Source organism: Procambarus clarkii, chromosome 8, assembly GCF_040958095.1.
Source record: "Procambarus clarkii isolate CNS0578487 chromosome 8, FALCON_Pclarkii_2.0, whole genome shotgun sequence".
Lineage (NCBI taxonomy): Eukaryota > Metazoa > Arthropoda > Malacostraca > Decapoda > Cambaridae > Procambarus > Procambarus clarkii.
In genome coordinates this window covers 11,731,840-11,749,506 of record NC_091157.1, presented here as the reverse complement: position 1 = coordinate 11,749,506, position 17,667 = coordinate 11,731,840, and the positions used below count along the sequence as shown (strand labels likewise).

General features: G+C 42.5%; 1 protein-coding gene across 1 annotated transcript; it reads right to left on the bottom strand.

Moving 5' to 3' along the window:
* Nucleotides 1-5,135: 5,135 nt before the first annotated feature.
* LOC138359692 (uncharacterized) lies at nucleotides 5,136-14,713 on the bottom strand. The gene is made up of 2 exons (XM_069319135.1): nucleotides 14,537-14,713; nucleotides 5,136-6,098 (listed from the first exon to the last, which is right to left on the bottom strand). Exons 1-2 carry the CDS (start codon nucleotides 14,711-14,713, stop codon nucleotides 5,136-5,138), a joined length of 1,140 nt encoding a protein of 379 aa, XP_069175236.1.
* Nucleotides 14,714-17,667: the final 2,954 nt, after the last annotated feature.

The window sequence follows — 17,667 nt, the reverse complement described above, 5'->3', positions numbered from 1 at the left end:
ACCAGTGAAGAGCAGAGGTGCCATAGGCACAATCTGTATAAACCTCTGTGGACCGTGGACCTCTGTATAAACATCAGAGGTCCACGGTTGTTCAACGTCCTCCCAGCGACTATAAGAAATATTGCAGGAACAACCGTGGACATCTTCAAGAGAAAACTGGACGATTTTCTAAGAGAAGTTCCGGATCAGCCGGGCTGTGGTGGGTACGTGGCCCGGCGGGCCGCTTCAAGCAACAGCCTGGTGGACCAAACTCTCACAAGTCAAGCCTGGCCTCAGGCCGGGCTTGGGGAGTAGAACAACTCCCAGAACCCCATCAACCAGGTATCAACCAGGTGGCACCAATTGACGACGCAGGACCCCAACTACTCTTCAGCAGCAGTGAGGCCCTACAAGACCTCTTCAACCCGACCAAACTGGCAGCCCTAGACACGGCGAACTTAATCCTGACTCCACTGAGACAATATCTGCCCGCCAGGATGATGCTCGTTCAAAAAAATTTCCCTAATCTCAAACGACTCATCCGGCAAGAACGTTAACATGAATGCAATGAACACGGCTCTGACGGCTGTCTCAGGAAAAATCATCAGACAAGACGAACATCGACGATCCTCATTGAAAAATATCTTCACAACACAAGAGGAAGCCACCTGCACGACTACTAACAGCTTCAGATGCTATGGAGTAGCCTGTACGCCACACGAGATCACCAAGCATCGATTCTTCACCTTACGGCAGTGCTACAATACTCACATAACCAAGAAGTGTACCCAGCAAGGCGTGAAATGCAGCATCTGCCTAAGTGATCACAATTTCAAGGATTGTCGGGTCGACCATTAACGCTGTCTTCTATGCAATGGAGACCACACAGCTCTCTCTCCAGAGTGCCCCATACGACAGGAAGACATCGCCAAGATGGCAGAAGAGAGACAAGCTCTAACGACACACAACATACAGGCAGGAGTTTTCCCTGCTCTCCCTACTAGCGGTGCTACAGATGTAATGGCCACACAGCAGCCAAACTACTGAGCAAATCGTTCCCACCTCGCTAGCTAGTCGATGATCCAGTCGCAGACGCACGCCCAGGCAGGTGACCAATCACAGACCCAGAAACGGCCACCCCAACAGGCCTCCCCACCAACCATGCAAACGAGCCTGCTTCCAGCCCTCGTAAGCCTTGTCGACAGAATCGCCGGCGCCACCAACCCCACATCTCGTCCTGCAGCAGGGTGAAACCCTGGCACTATTCCCTTCGACTCTAGAGCTTCCTCTCCGCATATTCTTCAGCTGTACCCACTCTCCGCTCGCCCCCTGGGGATCTTGTCCTGTATATTGAAGAAGAAGAACGCCCGACAAGTCTCGCAAGGAGCTCAACCAAGGTAAGAGATGGTGATCCGTTCGCTTGTAGATAATATAAATTTTAGCCCTCAATTGACTGACACAATTGTTGACTAGAGTGGAGCGTTTTTTTTTTTTTATTGCATATGTGTTACTCAAACAGCATTACTTGTTGCTTAATTGGTTTTGATAAATTTTCCGGTCCATAGAGAAATACTATTTTCTCTGGTGATTTGTATATTGACGTTTTCACTTCCATTAATCATGCGAGTGTCGAAAGTAACTTGTTTGACCTCTGCGAAGGATGCATCCTCCCTTAAACACAAAAACGTTCCTATTTGCATATTTTTGCTGGGCGTTCTTAATCATTTGGGAGCCTCATGCTAGGGCGTTGGTGCCCCCTTGCCTTGCCAGCCTAATTAGCCTCTGTGTATAGGTCACACTTCTTATGTTGTCAGGTATTTGTAGCAGAGAAAATGGTAAATTTAGTACAGTGATGGTATGTGGGTAGGAGACGAGCAGAAGGGAAGAGAGAGGGAGAGGGAGGGGGAAGAGTGGGAGGGATTTAGAGGGGGGGGAAGGGGGGGAGAGGGGGGAAGGGAGGGAGGGAATTATCAGGGGAAAGCGCCAAGCCATTGCGACTATACAACACTGGGAAGGGGTCAGGATAAGAATTTGGGATGGGACGCGGGGGAAGGAATGATGCCCAACCACTTGGACGGTCGGGGATTTGAACGCTGACCTGCACGAAGCCAGACCGTCGCTCTACCGTCCAGCCCAAGTGGTCGAAGAGAGAGAGAGAGAGAGGGTAGGGAGAGGAAGAGAAAAATAGACATAATGAGAGTACTCGTGTAGGTGGATGCATAATATAATTAAGCCACTCAGTACCAGGTCAGTAAAGAGGTGGGACCGGGGAGTTTACCAATCCTACCCTCAAATAATAAAGGATAAATACGCACTATTAAATAAGCTCTCAGACATGTGTGTTTAATAACAAATCGTCGAGATACTAAACATAAACGCAGAGAGCACTGAGGACTCGCAGTATACACAGAGACATAAAGTGTATCTTCAGTGTGAGGGTCTCGTTAGCACGTAGAACACTCTGAAGTGGTAGATAATTAATGGATGCCACTCCATACAATGATCTACCAACCACTTGTGCTGGACGGTACACAGACGGTTTCGTTTCATGCAGGTCGGCGTTCAATCCCCGACCGTCCAAGTGGTTGGGCACCATTCTTTTCCCTTTCCCATCCCAAATTCCTTATCCTGACCCCTTCCCAGTGCTATATAGTCGTAATGATTTGGCGCTTTCTCCCGATAGTTCTCTTCCCTTCCATGCAATGATTCAAATGTAGATATGAAAAAACGTTCCCGACAATTTTATATAGAACAATTACACATCAGTTAAGATGCGGTTTAGTGGTTGTTCTCAAGATCTTGAACATACCTCCAATAGCGCATTTATTGCAGGTCTCCATGTTATTGTTATTCCCTTAACGGCGTATTAAATCGCCAATTAATGTCATTTCTCACACCAAAAGAGGCTGCTTAGCCTGGTCTACACAAACATCGTCTCGAACTATCAATACCTTGACCAAACCACAAGCTAGAAAGTGAAATGACGTTTCGGTCCGTCTTGGACCATTCTGAAGTCGATTGTGGACCATAAGAAGGTGTCAATACCTTCACATTAAGAAAGTGTAATAAACAGGCGATGAGTCACAATAACGTGGCTAAAGTATGAAGCCCAATCGACTTGAGAATGGTCCAGGATGGACCGAACCGTCGTCGTCCCTTCACCTTCTAGTGTGTGGTCTGGTCAACAATGAGTAATAAAGATATACTGTTATTCTGAGTATCAGTAGATTTACGTATTATTGGGCAAGTTTTCATATCTCACGTAAGGGTGTCGTACAGGGACATGTGGTCATATATCGAATTCTTGAACTGATGACGTTTTTCCATTATTCTAGGCATCTCATAGCAAGTCTGAAGGAGCTAATGACAGTTACATTAAATAATGTAGTGTTGGTGAGCATGTCACTGTTCTTGCTGGCAGAGTTAACACACAAGTGCTCATAATTGGGAGAGCTTTCTCTTGTAGTCGGCTGTTGCACGTACCGGAAGCCCAGCTTGAGCCTAGTAATTACTGTGACGAAATAACACGAGTGTCCTGTTGACCAGACCACACACTAGAAGTTGAAAGGACGACGACGTTTCGAGTGTCCTTCCAAATGAGGCCATTCCCTCGACACAGTTCATACAGTCCTCCAGATGGTCTAAGTGGTTTGGCACACTTCCTCCCCTCCGTCCTATCGCAGTTCCAATCCTCTTCTCGTATACCTTCTAAGAGATAATGGCTTGGCGCTTTCTCCTTAACGTTATCAATCGCCATATAATGCGACTCGACCCTCACAACGTTCACAGGGTGTTGCATATGTTGCTATAATGTCTATTTTCACACTCTGCAATAAAGCATGAACAAGTTATTTCACTTAAGTGACTCTCCCATGCACCCATTAGCATCATCCAGGCCCCCTCCTTCAATCTCAATAACCATATATATATATCCTGACGTGTTAGTGCCGCAAGGCGGATAATGGGCACATGTCGTAAAAATCCTGCATTAGCAGGCGTGATAGATCATGGTGTACCTACCACTTTTAAAATGCCGGGAAGCCTTCATGGTCTGTCAGGCTTGCTAAACGGGATACTTGAGGCTGAAACAGACGGATCGGATGCTGTGTGTGTGTTGTTAAGGTGAAAAGTTATGAGAAGCAGGTCGGTAATTAGTATATAAAGTAAGCGAATGTGACGCGTCATTTCCTGTAGGAGAATAGCATCGGGGGTTTTTATTTAAAGGTTTAACCTTATTGTATGTGTTAAGGAGCGCTTCTGAAACCATTATTATTATAATTAGTTTTTTAGGCTCTGGCACGGAAAATTAGTATAGGTAAACCTGTTGTGGATTATGTATTGGATTAGAAGCTATATAAAATGACCTGTTGTGATGGTAATGTTTTTTCTTAAAAGAGCCGTTTCGGGTAATGGGTAATTGTCTGCCAGCTCCAGCAGGGCATCTCACCTGTGTCCAGTAGCATGTAAATAATTCTTGTTCTGTGACTGTTGACTTGTTCCCTACTCTTCTGCAGCCCTGACCTACCTTGAGGTTACCTTGAGGTGCTTCCGGGGCTTAACGTCCCCGCGGCCCGGTCGTCGACCAGGCCTCCTGGTTGCCGGACTGATCAACCAGGCTGTTGGACGCGGCTGCTCGCAGCCTGACGTATGAGTCACAGCCTGGTTGATCAGGTATCCTTTGGAGTTGCTTATCCAGTTCTCTCTTGAACACTGTGAGGGGTCGGCCAGTTATGTCCCTTATGTGTCAGACCTGGGGGGGCCTGACAGCTGAGTGGACAGCGCTTCATATTCGTAGTCCTGAGGTTCCGGGTCCGATCCCCGGTGGAGGCGGAAACAAAATGGGCAGAGTTTCTCTCACCCTGTTGCCTCTGTTACCTAGCAGTAAATAGGTACCTGGGAGTTAGACAGCTGCTACGGGCTGCTTCCTGGGGGGGGGGGGTGTGTGTGTAACAAAAAGGAGGCCTGGTCAAGGACCGGGCCGCGGGGACGCTAAGCCCTGAAATCATCTCTAGGTAATCTGAAGATAAGTAGATGGCTCATCATTATCCATGCCCTTTTCTCCCATTCTTCCGTATCAATTCATATCTAATTCTCATTCCTTATTTACTTCTTTCACAAACCTCTCGAATTTCTGCTACTTCAATTTATTATTGACTTTAAGGTGGTGTTTTTTCTCTTTTGACGCCAAGACGTCTCGTACTTGTCTCATCACTGCTGAGGCCAAGACGTCTCGTACTTGTCTCATCACTGCTGAGGCCAAGACGTCTCGTACTTGTCTCATCACTGCTGAGGCCAAGACGTCTCGTACTTGTCTCATCACTGCTGAGGCCAAGACGTCTCGTACTTGTCTCATCACTGCTGAGGCCAAGACGTCTCGTACTTGTCTCATCACTGCTGAGGCCAAGACGTCTCGTACTTGTCTCATCACTGCTGAGGCCAAGACGTCTCGTACTTGTCTCATCACTGCTGAGGCCAAGACGTCTCGTACTTGTCTCATCACTGCTGAGGCCAAGACGTCTCGTACTTGTCTCATCACTGCTGAGGCCAAGACGTCTCGTACTTGTCTCATCACTGCTGAGGCCAAGACGTCTCGTACTTGTCTCATCACTGCTGAGGCCAAGACGTCTCGTACTTGTCTCATCACTGCTGAGGCCAAGACGTCTCGTACTTGTTTCATCACTGCTGAGGCCAAGATGTCTCGTACTTGACTCATCACTGCTGAGGCCAAGACGTCTCGTACTTATCTCATCACTGCTGAGGCCAAGACGTCTCGTACTTGACTCATCACTGCTGAGGCCAAGACGTCTCGTACTTGACTCATCACTGCTGAGGCCAAGACGTCTCGTACTTGACTCATCACTGCTGAGGCCAAGACGTCTCGTACTTGACTCATCACTGCTGAGGCCAAGACGTCTCGTACTTGACTCATCACTGCTGAGGCCAAGACGTCTCGTACTTGACTCATCACTGCTGAGGCCAAGACGTCTCGTACTTGACTCATCACTGCTGAGGCCAAGACGTCTCGTACTTGACTCATCACTGCTGAGGCCAAGACGTCTCGTACTTGACTCATCACTGCTGAGGCCAAGACGTCTCGTACTTGTTTCATCAATGAACAACTGTCAAGGGTTGCCATGTCGGGTGTCTATCAGACGCTTTTAAAGCGAGTCTCGATATCAACATCTTAGATCCTGGTATGCCTAAGATAACGTGTTTTCCTCCTATTAATACTGTTCTGATATATCCTTACTCTCCAAGTCTAGACCTTCAATGAGTGTCTAATGATAAATTGAGAAATTTGGATGGAGCGCCGGTTTGAGTGGTTTTCCATATGACGTTTGAAACCCAAAGGAGCCCTGAGCACTTGATACACCCACCAATGAGAGCCCCGAGATGCCAGTCTGCCGTGTTCTGATTGGTGCTCTTAATGTTGACAAATCTATGCCATGTATGTCCTAACTTCTGATGGCTGTGATATATGTCGTTATGAATATATAAGTAGATAGTGAACCAAGGAAACATTATTTTACACGTAAAATAATACATTTCGTAATTTTTTTTATGCATGGTAATATTAAATCTTTTGCTAAATTGAATTTATCCCTAGAAAGTTATGCATAGAGGAATAGGGCTGCTATACGACGTTCAGAGGAACTGTGATGAACTAAACATTTCAAGTAGCTTCCTTATATTACTTTCTAATTTTCCATTACCGCGAACTTGGGACCATTAATTATAGACGTCTAGTTTAACGTTGGAATTTAAATTGACAAACTAATGGAGTATAATAAAAATGGTGTTCAAACAGATGTTTTTTTTTAACTTGAATAAAAATAAGAGCAATTACTTTTATGGTACACTGTAGCTTTTTTGGTTTGGAAAAATATTCAGCTCGTAACAGCTTAACTTAAGATCTGTAACAACACAGATCTTTACTCAGCCTCTTAATACTTCGAAGGCACTTGAACAATTTCTCGCACTAAATGTTTAATCTTCGAAGGTGAGGAAGTAATCTTTGTGTTTGGTAGATATGTGTAGCACGTCAGGTGGGTAAAGTGGACCAGCATCCCTCCCATGAATAATGGAGTGTAACGAGGGGGGGAATTTATGTATCTCGATTATTTTTTGTCTGCCTTGATACTGTAAAAACGAGTTACGAACCGGAGAAAATTGGATGCCAAGCAGCAGACAGTTTTGCTAATGCTCTCTGCTGTGGTGATTATCAAGTACTGCTGGCGTCAGCAAGCTGTATGTTGACAGTGATTGTGATGTACGAGACGTGCGTGAGGCTGGTTATAAACTCATTTAAATGTACACTGCTTTGTGGACAATTTAAAGCAATATCGTCGTTATATTAAGTGCTGGATTGTCCACTTAAAAATTAGTTATTCTTGCCTGAATAAACCAAGAAGAATTATTTCGAGGCATTTTTGGTTTTCAGTTCAACTGTTCATTATTCGTTGCTTAACATAAGTGGATTTTGGCCAGGGAGGGGGGGGGGGTCCTCTGCATCTGTAGTTGGAACAAGCTAAGCTAACTGCAACTGTATTTGGAATAATTTAAGCTCACCTCTGCAGCTGTGGTTGGAACAAGCTAAGCTTATCTATACAGCAGTGATTGGAGCTAGCTATGTTGACCCTGGGTGGAGTGTAGCTCTTGGGCTAACACAGTGCCACGGGAAGTGTAACTCTCGGGTTTTAACTCTCAAGATGCTACTTATTTTGCGTTTTATCACTCTCTAAGTAATCAATGACATTTTTTAATTTTCTTACCCGAGAGAATCCCGTAGTGGTTTTGGCTATATACGTTTTTTAGTGAGGTGTAATTTGTTTAACCTATGATCGTTTCCTCCCTATTTCGTCCCTCGTCCCTATTTTTCGGTCGACCCTAAGACTTTGTGGTTTGCTATCTGCCTTTGACGTCATTTCTTTATACCATGCCTTCCTGTCTCAGTTCATTCAGTCTGTCCCAGATCTGAATCACGATCTTCCTCTGTTCGGCTCACTGTCTACTTAATTAAATATTCACTAATTATCCCGTCTTTTTCATGTTCAGATCACTGTCTCAAAAAATTCAGCCATCCATCTGTCTTTTCATGTCTATCTCGTCGTCTCAGTTTTTCATCCGAGTCATAATTTCATGTCAGCTATTTAATCCCCTATAAGTCTGTTTCTTATCAGATTCACTAATGTCTTTATCAACATTTGCTGATCATGTGAAAATGATTTCTGTTTACACGAGTCTTTATCTCTTAATCGGATTCACAATATTATCAGTGTTAACTTAATCCGAACCACTTTCTCTTAATAGGTTGAATTAGTTAAATTTCATCCGGCGTAATTTTCTTCTCACCAACTCCCAAATCGCGTCCGTGTTTTTAACGTCCTTATCCGTCTGTCTCGCGTTGATCTGTCACTCTTGTACGCTTCACCTGTCTTATCTCCCTCGTAAACTACTTATCATGCCGTCCATCCGACTAATCCTGTCATCCATTTATCTAACCCTTATTTGTAACATTAACTTGCATCTCTTATCGAGTTCTCAGTCGACTTATCCGATCAACCAATCGGCCGTTCTCAATTCGAACTCTCCCCTTCTCTGTTCTGTGTTCGATTCCTCTTTATTTCAAGCCCATTCGCCATGATATCTTGCACATCCTGATCATGGTATCCGGCTGCCCATATATCCGGCTGATCAAACAGTGAGTGAGAGGTTGTGTTGCCGGTAGACTCTCCAGCCTGTTCCTGTCATCCAATCTTAGTCTAATCATACTTGTCTAGTCTGTCTCTCTTGCTCTCTGTCTGTGTCTTTGTGTGTGTGTGTGTGTGTGTGTGTGTGTGTGTGTGTGTGTGTGTCTCTCTCTCTCTCTGTGTCTTTGTGTGTCTTTGTGTATCTTTGTGTCTATTTTGGGGTTATCCGTAGTCACCTTTTATCATTCCTTCTGAAACATTAATTCTCCTTCCCGCACTGTTACTCTCTACTTCCATTTGCTCCTTCCTGCCGTTCATTCCTCTCCTCCTCTCCCTCCGACACCGAGTAAGATTCGTGTGTGTACTAACTAGAAGGCCCCAAACCCAAATTTCGTAATATTTTTTATCTCTGACGGATATTTCATACGAATTACGTGTATCAGTATTATATATCAGGACATTAGTCAAGCGTCACCCCCACTCAGGTGTGGTGGCTTGCAGGTGTGTCTTTATCTATGTTGATGTTTCATTGTTGTGTTGTGTGGGGGCGCTGTCCTGCACTTTGATGACGGTGTTGGGTGGTTCCCCGGCTCTATTGTTAGGTCCTGGCGGTGATGTTCCCCTCGTGAGCAAGTTTGTGTTTGTCCCTCTAGTAGTGCCACTGCTTTTATATTATATATATATATATATATATATATATATATATATATATATATATATATATATATATATATATATATAATATATATATATAATATATGTCGTACCTAGTAGCCAGAACGCACTTCTCAGCCTACTATGCAAGGCCCGATTTGCCTAATAAGCCAAGTTTTCCTGAATTAATATATTTTCTCTAATTTTTTTTCTTACGAAATGATAAAGCTACCCATTTCATTATGTATGAGGTCAATTTTATTTAATTGGAGTTAAAAGTTACGTAGACATATGACCGAACCTAACCAACCCTACCTAACCTAACCTAACCTATCTTTATAGGTTAGGTTAGGTTAGGTAGCCGACAAAGTTAGGTTAGGTTAGGTTAGGTAGGTTAGGTTGTCGAAAAACTATTAATTCATGAAAACTTGGCTTATTAGGCAAATCGGGCCTTGCATAGTAGGCTGAGAAGTGCGTTCTGGCTATTAGGTACGACATATATATATATATATTATAATATAAATATAAATATATATATATATATATATATATATATATATATATATATATATATATATATATATATATATATATATATATATATATATATATGCAATTGACGATCACAAAACACTGATCATTTTATGCGGAAAATCCACAGAGAAATATGAAATCAGGTGAACGTTTCGGCTTTGTTAAAGCCTTTGTCAACAATCAGACTGACTCAGACCAGACTGATTCAGTCAGTCTGGTGTTGACAAAGGCTTTAACAAAGCCGAAACGTTCACCTCATTTCATATTTCTCTGTGGATTTTCCGCATATATATATATATATATATATATATATATATATATATATATATATATATATATATGTCGTACCTATTAGCCAGAACGCACTTCTCAGACTACTATGCAAGGCCCGATTTGCCTAATAAGCCAAGTTTTCATGAATTAATGTTTTTTCGACTACCTAACCTAACCTAACTTTTTCGGCTACCTAACCTAACCTAACCTATAAAGATAGGTTAGGTTAGGTTAGGTAGGGTTGGTTAGGTTCGGTCACATATCTACGTTAATTTTAACTCCAATAAAAAAAATTGAACTCATACATAATGAAATGGGTAGCTTTATCATTTCATAAGAAAAAAATTTGAGAAAATATATTAATTCAGGAAAACTTGGCTTATTAGGCAAATCGGGCCTTGCATAGTAGTCTGAGAAGTGCGTTCTGGCTATTAGGTACGACATATATATATATATATATATATATATATATATATATATATATATATATATATATATATATATATATATATATATATATATATTTATATATATATATATATATATATATATATATATTTTTTTTTTTTTTTATTTTTTTTTTTTTAAATAACCTAGAAGGGGTACCACCTCTGGTGCAAATGTAGGGACCCATAGCCTCGGAGAAGAAAATAAAGAGTACTCAGAGAAGACCTTGTGGATCCTCACTGAACACTGATATTTTCTTCTCCTACCACCCCTATTCTTTTGTTAAGTGTGTATATTTATCTAACTTTATTTGAAAATGTCATTACACAAAAAAAGTTACAATATTGATTACAGACAGGGTACAAGGCTGCTTGTCACAAGTTGAATAGCTCCTCCAGCTCCTCAGATGGCGGGCAGGAACCATGGATGCAGTGAGCATTTCCTCTCTGGATTGCCACACTAAGGCGCTGAAAAAGAAAACTGGCAGCTCTGGGGTCTCTAGTTGTTTATATATATATATATATATATATATATATATATATATATATATATATATATATATATATATATAATATGTAGTGTGTGTGACTGAAAAGGTAAGATTAATAATTCTAACACGAATATTCTCTTTCTTACATTTTTCTTCACTGTCGGTGGTAATGGAAATATCAGTTCTCCAAAATTCATTTTTATTTATGGTCGAACGCCTGAACGCGTTTCGTAATGGCTTACTGCATTTTCAGACTTCATTTACACACAAATTCATTGTACTTATACTCGTTCTGGGTGAGGTGATATGGTACAAAAGTTTTGGGTGAGGTGAACAAACTTGATACAAACACAAGACAGAACACGAAACAATGGGTATAAGTTGGGTATGAGAACATAAGTGGAAGTAACTGCAGAAGGCCTATTGGCCCTTACCTCCTCTTGCTGCTTCTATCCAACCCGTTCTCGCAAATTTAATAAGTCAATATTGACTTATTAGTTGCGTGCATAGGTGACATACTAAACATAATAGTTTCCCTTGAAAAGCTTCATAGAAAACACCGACCTTACCTAACCTACTTAATATGTTAAAATAAGCATCTTATAGCTTCGTAATTACGAAGGTAATTAGTTAAGGTCGGTGTTTTCTATGAAGCTTTTCATTGGAAACTATTATGTTAAGTATGTCACCTATGCACATATTTAATAAGTCAATATTGACTTATTAAATTTGCGAGAACGGGTTGTTCTATCTTGGTTCAGGGTCCTGAAGTGGGTAGAATATAGTTGTGCATTAATTGGCTGTTGACGGCTGGTGTTGACTTTTTGATGTGTTGTCGCTCGTTAATGTCGAGCCGTCTGCTATTGTTGTACCTATCGATGATTTCTGTGTTTTTATAAATATATATACTGATATAATATCTATCTCTCACACACACAAACACACACATCCACAAACTGAAAACTCCTGACCCCTGAAGGATTCGAACCCAGATAGCCAGGACTCCATGCACCTTAGCATATCCAGTACTATTCCGGTAGACCACACCGACTGTACAAAAAGATTGGAAGTCGTGGGACCAATAACCCACCGACAGCACTCGGTGGCCAGTTTAAAGGTACACACATTTTATCGAATCTCCTCGCAATTGGGGCCACGTGAGTAGCACAAATGCGAAGAAGTGGTGAGCAGTTTTCAATTGCATATTGGCTTGGGGACCATTCAAGCTTCTGCGCATATAATATATATATATATATATATATATATATATATATATATATATATGTCGTACCTAATAGCCAGAACGCACTTCTCAGCCTACTATTCAAGGCCCAATTTGCCTAATAAGGCAAGTTTTCATGAATTAATGTTTTTTCGTCTACCTAACCTACCTAACCTAACCTAACCTAGCTTTTTTTGGCTACTTAACCTAACCTTACCTATAAATATAGGTTAGGTTAGGTTAGGTAGGGTTGGTTAGGTTCGGTCATATATCAACGTTAATTTTAACTCCAATAAAAAAAAATTGACCTCATACATAGAGAAAAGGGTTGCTTTATCATTTCATAAGAAAAAAAATATAGTAAATATATTAATTCAGGAAAACTTGGCTTATTAGGCAAATCGGGCCTTGAATAGTAGGCTGAGAAGTGAGTTCTGGCTACTAGGTACGACATATATATATATATATATATATATATATATATATATATATATATTATATATATATATATAATATTGTGACGATAATCTCTTTCAAGAGAGATTGAGCCTGCTCTTCCCTTCAAAGTACGTAACAACAACAGATAATATAGAAGATATATCCAGCAAGTATCTCCAAAACGTTTTGCCCAGAGAGCAAAACGTATCCAGCACACCGGCACACCTGCTCGCCACCGCCACCGTAAACCGGCAAACTGCTTGTCCATTGCCTGCCTGTTGCTGATTGGCTGGTGTCCCATCGCACCTGCCCTCCACCCTCCGCCACAAGTTGATGTCTGGGCTGCAGTGGCCCAGAGTCGTCAGAATATCCCAGTGCTCCTTGCAGTTGACATCTCTCATTGGTAGACTAAGCCTTGGCTTTCGTGTACTAAGGGAGGTGGCAGCTCGAAGCCAATATTCCGGCATCATTATTATTTATTTTGATATTGCTCACTTGTCTTAACGTAACTTTTCATTTGCCAGTGATTATTCATATTATTTTGTTTGTTGACTTATCTTGTATATTTTATACTTAATTTTATTCATGTCTTGTTTTTCTAACGTAATTAAAATTTCATTGTTAAATTTACTTGTGTTTTGTGTGTCTTCCCATTACCTTACCACAGACGAAAGTTCCAGCTTTTTCTCTTTTTTTTCTTTAATGTGACGAGGCCCTGCCCCTAGCTTTTGAAACAGCCGAACACCAACGCTTTACCGTCACAATATATATATATATATATATATATATATATATATATATATATATATATATATATATATATATATATATATATATATATATTTGTTTGTGTGTGTGCTCTGGTTTGTATGTATCTTCTCTTGCCTAACTTGACGACACTCTGGTCTTGCCTAGCACGATGACCCTGTGGTCTTGCCTAGCACGATGACCCTCTGGCCTTGCCTAGCGCGACGACCCCTCTGGCCTTGCCTAGCGCGACGACCCCTCTGGCCTTGCCTAGCGCGACGACCCCTCTGGCCTTGCCTAGCGCGACGACCCCTCTGGCCTTGCCTAGCGCGACGACCCCTCTGGCCTTGCCTAGCGCGACGACCCCTCTGGCCTTGCCTAGCGCGACGACCCCTCTGGCCTTGCCTAGCGCGACGACCCCTCTGGCCTTGCCTAGCGCGACGACCCCTCTGGCCTTGCCTAGCGCGACGACCCCTCTGGCCCTGCCTAGCGCGACGACCCCTCTGGCCTTGCCTAGCATGACGACCCCTCTGGCCTTGCCTAGCATGACGACCCTCAAATAAAGTCGAGAATATCCTCAGTGGCAGCCTCATGCTTGTTTCTGCTGGCGTCCAACCTTGATTTATGCCCCGAATAAATGAGTTTTAAATAAGTTTTGAATACCTATTGTGCTGTCTTGACTTGATTTATAACTTATTTAAGACATAACTGGCTGGCTTTCTCAATATTCGTTGTCATGGTGCAGTTTAGTGGACGTCTTTTGGAGAAAGCTGCCATCATATCAATGAATCATTGTGCGTTGGTGAGGTGCGCGTAGGTGAGGTGTGCTTGAAATGTAAATAAACTTATCTTGATCTAAAACTGTTGAATAATGCTATTTTCTCTTAGCAAACACGATGTTAATATCTTGCAAGAGCTCCAGGGAGGTGAATAGAAGAGATAGTGAGGAACTTTAATATGGTGATGCATGGAGCACACAACCCAGAGATGGTGGTTTGGTGGTACTGAGATGTAGTTCTATCACGCTACGGATGGTTCGTTACGACCACCACAATCCCTCACTGCTGAACAGGCAGCTATACCATGTAGCCGTGAACATTGCGGTGAAGTAACACAGCCAATAGTCACCAGGACTCGGTGACGTAGGTCGTCTTCAGTGAAGGTGCGCAGCGCGAGGTTCCTTTGTCGGGCAGGCGAGGCTGTGATGGGCGCCTCTTCGTGAGGTTTTAGACGACACATGACGATGGGTCAATGCTTTCGTTCTGGATTTTGTCGGAGGAGATTTAATAAGGTAAATGCCGTTATTATAAGTTCATCGTGGAGATAATATCTTAATAGGGATTTCGTTATTAAAAACCAGTCTACAAGCCTACAATTTCAACCCTGAAGAAAGTATCATAAGATCGGCCGTGGATATTCTTAACAATGATTTTTCTTGTCTGTGAAAGTTTTATAGGTAATAATTAAATGCTTCGAAATAACCTGCCATCCAATGTGTCCGTCGGAATTAAGCGGGTTGACAGGGAATTTTTTTTCAGGCAGAATATCGCATTTCTGAGTTAATCTTAAGATTCATATCTGGTAGTAGTTGGTACCATACTGCTAGGGATTGTTGATACTTAGCTCTGGTTCCTGGACCCGGATTCATAAAGCAGTTACGCAAGCACTTACGACCCTGTACATCTTTTTTCAATCTTTGACGACTTTGTTTACAATTATTAAACAGTTAATGAGCTCCGAAGCACCAGGAGGCTGTTTATAACAATAACAACAGTTGATTGGGAAGTTTTCATGCTTGTAAACTGTTAAATAAATGCAACCAAAGCCGTCAAAGATTGAGGAAAGTTGTACACGTTCGTAAATACTTGCGTAACTGCTTCGTGAATCCGGGTCTTTTTGAAAAGACCTGCTTTATGGAAGCAGGTCTCTGTTTTGCATTTTGTTATCTTGCAGATGTATTTCTGTGTTTATGCCTTTTTTCCGGTTTAAAATGCACTGTACAATAAATAAATAAATAAATATATATATATATATATATATATATATATATATATATATAATAATATAGAAGCAATGGACGTAATTACAAATGCAGTCAACAGTGTGACAACGTTTTCCTCTTGTCGGAGAAGGGGGAAGATATCAGCCCCCAGATGGGAGGGGGAAGATATCAGCCCCCCAGATGGGAGGGGGAAGATATCAGCCCCCCAGATGGGAGGGGGAAGATAACAGCCCCCAGATGGGAGGGGAAGATATCAACCCCCAGATGCCAGTAGTATCCCCTTGACTGCAGTATTCAAGCGTACAGTCTATAACAGACCAAATCACTGAAGACAGCTAAAGTGAGGCAGGATGACCAGAATCAATTCAAAATTTGGAGATTTTAAATATCCACCGAGGCTGAGGGGTGCAGACCTACCTGGTCTGCTTATCTCCATTGCTTCCAGTTGTTTAATCTGTATCCAAAAAATGTTTGTCTCTCTTCTCGAGGTTCAAGGCTGGACAATTGGAACTAGCATGACTAAACTTTGATGGGTGACTAGTTGTTGGTCTGGGATGGTCATAGGTAAGTCGGGGTCGACCCTCATGCCTCTGTTCCCACCTTTTCATGAAATTGCAAATGATATCAACTTCGAATCTCGCTAAATACCAGACTCTATCCTCACTAAGATTTATTATTAAATGAAGTGTTTATCATTTTTGTTTATATATGAAGAGTACTGAAGATTGTTACAGCAATAAAGTGGTGGTGGTGAAGGGTAGGGGGAGGTGGTGAAGGGTAGGGGGAGGTGGTGAAGGGTAGGGGGAGGTGGTGAAGGGTAGGGGGAGGTGGTGAAGGGTAGGGGAAGGTGGTGAAGGGTAGGGGAAGGTGGTGAAGGGTGAGGAAGGTGGTGAAGGGAAGGGAAGGTAAGGCAAAAAACAAATCACTTCACAAAATCGACGCCCCTGCCCTAACTTTCATCAAGTATTGAGCAGTGATGAAGGTAAAGTGTAACGTAGATGGTAATAGTCACGTAAACAGTGAATAAGAAAGAAGGCTACAGTGATAATAGTTGCAAATAGTCTGAATAGTTACGGTGATTGGTTTCACTGATGCAGATAGTGTGAAGGTGCAGCATCCCTCCAGTGTTACATAAACAAAGGCTCCCCTACAAGCACTGATAATCACACAGGCTCAACAAACACCATACACTGCTCCACTCCGTCAAAGGCAAATCTGTACAAATACTTGCTATGCTGCTCTCGCTAAGCTCCTGGCCATGGGAGTCTCAGGCAACATGATAAACAGGAAATGCCTAAACCGTCTTGCCATCAAATATGAATACAAAATAATTGAAACGTGTTTCATTGTGTGTACTCGCCTAGTTGTGCTTGCGGGGCGGTTGAGCTTTGGCTCTTTGGTCCCGCCTCTCAACTGTCAACTGGTGTACAGATTCCAGAGCCTACTGGGCTCTATCATATCTACATTTGAAACTGTGTATGGAGGGTAGAGGGTATGGGATAGAGGGCGGAGGCGGGTTTCAGGAATTAGAGATGGTGTGTGTGTGTGTGTGTGTGTGTGTGTGTGTGTGTGTGTGTGTGTGTGTGTGTGTGCGTGTACGGGGGACTATTAGGGGAAAGCACCAAACCATTACGGCAATATAGCACTTGGAAGGGGTCAGGATAAAGATTAGGGATGGGACGGAGGGGAATGAATGGTGCCCAAGCACTTGGACAGTCGAGGATTGAACGCCGACCTGCATGAAACGAGACCGTCGCTCTACCGTTCAGCCCAAGAGGTCGGACAGGGGGAAGGGGAAATGAAGGAGTTTGGGGCATTGAGAAAAGCAGGTATGTAATTCTTTGCAAATTCCACAGCCTTGTACTGATAAATTAAAACTACTTGAAACTTTTAATAGTTATGTATTTATGATTTGAATTCATGCATGTACTCGCCTAGTTGTGCTTGCGGGGCAGCTGAGCTTCGGCTCTTTGGTCCCGCCTCAATGTGCACGTTTGTGTGTGTTTAAAATATATAATACACACACACACACACACATACACACACATACACACACACATACACACACATACACACACACACACATACACACACACATACACACACACACACACACACACATACACACACATACACACACACACACATACACACATACCAAAGAGCCAGAGCTCAACCCCCGCAAGCACAA

Excerpts from the sequence above, each read along its gene's own strand:
- LOC138359692 (XM_069319135.1), bottom strand. The coding sequence starts at position 14,713 with ATGTGTCGTCTAAAACCTCACGAAGAGGCGCCCATCACAGCCTCGCCT. Across the intron at positions 6,099-14,536 it reads GTATAGCTGCCTGTTCAGCA|TTGTTCATTGATGAAACAAG; the intron begins GTGAGGGATTGT and ends AACCCTTGACAG.